The 5,167-nt window shown below is 44.4% G+C and overlaps 1 protein-coding gene across 1 annotated transcript; it reads left to right on the top strand.

Moving 5' to 3' along the window:
- Positions 1 to 359: 359 nt before the first annotated feature.
- LOC123102461 (putative disease resistance protein RGA1) lies at positions 360 to 4,938 on the top strand. The gene is made up of 4 exons (XM_044523827.1): positions 360 to 660; positions 765 to 1,471; positions 2,070 to 4,522; positions 4,663 to 4,938. The coding sequence occupies exons 2-3, from the start codon at positions 812 to 814 to the stop codon at positions 4,512 to 4,514; spliced, it is 3,105 nt and encodes a 1,034-aa protein (XP_044379762.1). The 5' UTR covers positions 360 to 660; positions 765 to 811; the 3' UTR covers positions 4,515 to 4,522; positions 4,663 to 4,938.
- Positions 4,939 to 5,167: the final 229 nt, after the last annotated feature.

Raw genomic sequence — 5,167 nt, 5'->3', positions numbered from 1 at the left:
TCCTGTTTGCTCCCTAAATTGGTTTTGTTACCAATCCAATCTACAAAGAAGAAACACTATGCACCAGTTTAATTATGTCATTCGGAAATCGCTGGAAATGCATCTATCTCCCTTTTTTTTTGAAATCGATCGAGTAAACTACTCCCTTCATTCACAAATATAAGATGTTTTGGATATTTTAATATGAACTAAAATGGATGAATAAACACGCTAAAATGCGCCTATATACATGCATGTGAATCAGAAAAAAGTTAGGACATTATTTGTGAACGGAGGGAGTGGTAGCCTGCATTTATGTGAGCTAAATATCTATCTTTAAAAAAAAATGCTGAAGAGCAAAACAGCCTCCGTCCAGGTCCAGCCGCCCCTGGTTTCGAGAGCAACTCCCCACGCGCATTCTCTCTCAGCGCCGACAACCCCAGCTCCCGACCCACCAAAATCCCATCCAGCCGCCGGCAACGCCACCACCTAAGACTAAGAGGCTACCACCCACCGGCGTCGGGCGGCGACAATGGCTACTACTCAAGAGCGCCTTCTTCCTCCTCAACTGTGAAGCTGCCTCGACTCCTCCAGTGAAAAGAGATCCCCTGAACAGTGAATCCCAGCCGCCGGTCATAGCCCTCCACGGCGGCCGACGCTTTCTTCCTCCTCCTTGATAAGGTAACCAGACATCACTTCTCTTTACACATCGCTCCTCTCTCTCTCTGTCGATTCCGGACGGTAAAAATTTCCCCAGTTTCATACTATTCACTCTTCTTCCGCAGCAAAAAAACACCCTAGCTTCAGGGAAAATCCACAGCATTCCGTTTCCATGGCCGCTGATTTGGAATGGAAAGCTGCCGAGATCGTGGCCGTGCTTGGCTGGCTGCTCTCGCCCGTCATCACCTTGTTCCTGCCCAAGATCCTTGTCTGCCTTGGCTTCCACGCATCCAAGAAGCTCCAGGAGCTGGAGATCCACATCATCCCGGAGCTGGAGAAGACGCTGCGGGCCGTGGATCAGGAGAGGATGATGCAGAGAGGAGAGAGGGTGAAAACCGATTTGGATGCGCTGGACAAGATGGCCGCCATGCTGAGGCACGCTCTGGAGGACGCCGAAGACATCTTCGACGACGCACAGGAGAAGATCGTGCTCGGGTGCTGGCATCACATCTGTGGTGCTTTCGCCGCCTGCAGAAGCAGCAGCAGCTGTGTCTGGATTGCACGCGTCGTCCAGACAAAATCAGCTTGGATACTGCAGTGGGTGCGGAAGATCATCTCCTGGTCTCGATGGCTCCTACGAAGGCCAGAGGATGCACTTCCTGTGATAACCTCAGAATCCTCATCGGGGTGGTGGCTCTCTTGCTTGTGCAGCTCGTTCGACTTGTTCAAGAAATGTGCTTCATCACTATACAGCTGGTTAGCTCATGTGTTTGAGGCTGCCTGCTTTTACAGAGACTGGTCATATCAAGTGGTTGGCATCAATAAATGTCAGGTACACCCAATTTCATCACCAACTCCATTGGCTCTTCATTTCATATGCACTCTGTGTACATGTTAAAGCGCTCTCTAGATTTGTAAAAAAAAGGCCGTTATTTGAATTTTCTGTTAGTCTGTGTTAAAATTAAATCATACTCCTATATTTATGGTGTGGGGGCAAACATGTCACCCCATATGTATGCGCGTTCAAATAGCACTGTAATATCTGTCTAAATTGCTAAGAAAATAATCAATGTAATACTAATTCTCTCGTTTCACACCATCAGACTTGTATTTGAACCAAAATGGGAGTATATTCGATAAATGAACATGCACGATTACTAGTTCCGCGGTTGGTCTACATTCTACAAGGCCATGGCCAATCATGTCCCACCAGTCTGCCTCATCTGATGTAAGTCACAAAATTGTTGATTTGCGCCGTAATACTAAGTTTTGTTCTGTCAATGATCTTTGTAGTATTGTTTCTGCATGTCCATCTGCCAATTTTTGTTCCACCTGTGACATCTCATTTGTTCGGCATTATAGTCACCTATCTGTAATAGTTAAAATAGGTATGTGGCTGATATATTCATCTGATATTTTGCTTCTTCCAGGAGAATGCCTCCTTATTCGATATATTAGATATATTCCTTACTGCTATCTCAAGAGAGGAATTGAAGAAAAGAATACAGAAGGTAGAAAACACCGTCAGCGAAGTGAAGAAGTCACAACTCTTGGGTGTGGCAAGTAACAGCACACCAGATGATATTGCCAACAAGAACAGGAGCAGAATTAAAGCTGCTAACAAACACAGGAGCAAAATTAGAATTGGTAGTCCCTGTAAGGTATTTGGTCGAGAGAAGTTGCGTGATGATATAATGAAAAAGCTCCGTGAGATACCACATGGTGATACACCAAGCTCGAGTACTAGTCCATGTTACTCTGTGATTGGCATATATGGTGTTTCAGGGTCCGGAAAGACTACATTTGCACAATATATTCGAGATTACATAAAGGAGGAATGCAATGAGAAACTTTTTGATACCATCATGTGCATTCATGTGTCTGAGAATTTCAGTGTGGATGATATATTTCATGAAATGCTGAAGGATATTACGAAAGATAGACACTCCAATATTTCGGATCGTGAAGATCTGGAAGATAAGTTGAAGGAATCATTGAGTGGAAAACGTTTCTTTTTTATATTGGATGATCTCTGGGTGAAGAACAAGAACGACCCACAACTGATGGAACTAATCTCTCCACTCAATGTTGGGTTGAAAGGAAGCAAAATCCTGGTGACGGCTCGAACAAAAGAAGCAGCTGGAGTTCTGTGTGCCAATGAACTTATTGAAATGCCTGATTTGGATGAGGATCAATACATGAAGATGTTTATGCATTATGCTTTGAGTGGTAAAAGTATTGCCGTTAAAGAATTGGAACAAGTTGGGAGAGAGATTGCCAAAAAGCTACATCGATCACCTATTGCAGCAGTAACAGTTGCAGGACGGCTTGGGGCAAACCCAAATATCAGTTTTTGGAAAAATGTTGCAAAGCTTGACATGTTGAATGACACCATGGATGCTCTTTGGTGGAGCTATCAGCCGCTTAATCCGGACATAAGGCGTTGCTTTCAATTCTGCAATATTTTTCCCCGAAGAACGAAGTTGAGAAAGGATGAGTTAGTTCATCTGTGGATAGCGCAAGGGTTTGTAAAGAGCAGGTGTGCAACAGAGGACATGGAAGACGTAGCTGAGGGCTACATTCAAGAGTTATTGTCATGCTCATTTCTTCAAGCAGAAGTAGATGATTACTCTGAAGTAGAATACTTCACAATTCATGATCTGCTGCATGATTTATTAGCCAAGGTTGCTGGAAGTGATTGCTTCAGAATTGAGAATACAAGGAACCACAGAGGAGAAGGATGGAAGGAAGAAGTCCCTCGAGATGTCCGCCATCTTTTTGTTCAGAATTATGATGGAGAATTGATTACTAAGAAGATCCTTGGATTGGAAAATTTACGCACTCTTATCATTGATGCTGTTAATGGGGATACACCAGTTGATGAAAAAGTCTTTGAGAGTATATGCAAGAGGCTGCCGAAATTGCGGGTACTAGCCGTTGCTTTCAGGGAGACGTATTATGGAATCATGGAACACAAAAAGTTCTCGGTCCCAAAATCTATTGCTCAGTTAAAGCACCTACGCTATCTTGCTTTCAGGACAGACTACTCATGCTCTGTAACTTTACCAAGGGCACTAACAAAACTTCATCATATCCAGCTGCTAGATTTTTACTTGGCAAAAATGTTGGAATTCCCCTTTGCTGACCTTGTCAACTTGCGGCACATGTTCTGCTGGCCAAACTTGAAATTCCCTAACTTGGGCAGGCTGATCTCACTCCAAACACTACCATGCTTCACAGTAAGCAATGAACAGGGTTATGAGATAAGGCAGCTGAGGGACCTAAACAAGCTTCAAGGACGACTGAGAATCAAGGGCCTGCAAAATGCTAATAGCAAGGAGGAAGCTCTTGAAGCCAATCTAGCTGCCAAGGAACGGCTCACAGAACTGTGCTTGGTATGGGGTTGTGATAATGATACAAGGTGCAGTCCAGAAGTTGAAGCAGAGGTACTTGAGGGCCTGTGCCCTCCCGTGGGGCTTCAAAAACTTAATATATATGGATACAGAGGTTCAAGGTACCCAGATTGGATGGTGGGTAAGCAGAGCGGTGGCCCACAGGGCCTGCGAAATCTTCATCTCCGGGGATGCAGCCAACTGGGACCTGGTCCTGAATTTGAGGCTTTCCCTCATCTTGGTGTGCTCCAGATTTGGTTCTGCAGCTGGGACTCCTTACCAGGCAACATGGAGCACCTCACGTTGCTCAAGAAACTAGATATCGTGGGTTGCGAGAATATCCGGTCTCTTCCAACACTGCCCCAGTCTATTAAGCAATTGTATCTTGCTTTCTCCAACTATGAGTTGATGAAGTCTTGTAAAACAGTCGGACATCCAAACTGGCAAAAGATTGAGCACATCCCCAGGAAACAGTTTCGGTGATCCAGCAAGTAAGAATGTTATCCCTTTGGCTTCCTTGTTTTTCTATTTTGTACTCCTATGTGTTAACATTGCCTCTGTATATAATGGACGATCTGCAACTAACTCAGCTTATTATTGTTAACCCATTTGCTGTTGGTTGACGTTTCAGAAAGGCAGTGAAGGGCGTCTGATGGTCTTGAATCAATGAGGAGAGATTTAGGCATGGCAAGACATGTGAAGGACATTTGAAATGCCCAGCGAAACTGCAGGATCGGAGTTCCCAGATGGTGATGATGGGTGTTAAAACTCTTACTAGCAGTTTGCTTCCTGTGGTTTGTGATGATACCAAGGATATCGTCTGTTTTATAGTAATAATGTCGGTAGTACCACTGCCTGGATTGGATTTACTAGTAAATATGCCCGTGCGTTGCACCGGGAGAAAGAACTTAACATGTCATTCATCATGTTAGAAGCTACCGGGTCGAGCAAAGTAGGATTTTTAGGGAGGGAAGCGCAAGACGTATATGATTAACCTAAGGCTGCGAAACATGTAATTAATGGACCCTGTGCCATGTGAAGATGTATCATACGAAGGGCAACCACATTTCCTCATACAAAAACAATAAATCCACGTCGGCTCGTTGATAAAGCCGTACAGGGAGCCGACGAGAAAA

This window comes from Triticum aestivum, chromosome 1B (genome assembly GCF_018294505.1).
Source record: "Triticum aestivum cultivar Chinese Spring chromosome 1B, IWGSC CS RefSeq v2.1, whole genome shotgun sequence".
Taxonomy (NCBI): Eukaryota; Viridiplantae; Streptophyta; class Magnoliopsida; order Poales; family Poaceae; genus Triticum; species Triticum aestivum.
The sequence above is the reverse complement of the archived record's forward strand: the minus strand, read 5'-3'. Positions and strand labels throughout refer to the sequence as shown.

Bases quoted from the DNA above. Each gene is read 5' to 3' on its own strand.
- LOC123102461 (XM_044523827.1), top strand. From the start codon at position 812: ATGGCCGCTGATTTGGAATGGAAAGCTGCCGAGATCGTGGCCGTGCTT. The intron at 1,472-2,069 runs GTACACCCAATT...TGCTTCTTCCAG, and splicing joins TTGGCATCAATAAATGTCAG to GAGAATGCCTCCTTATTCGA.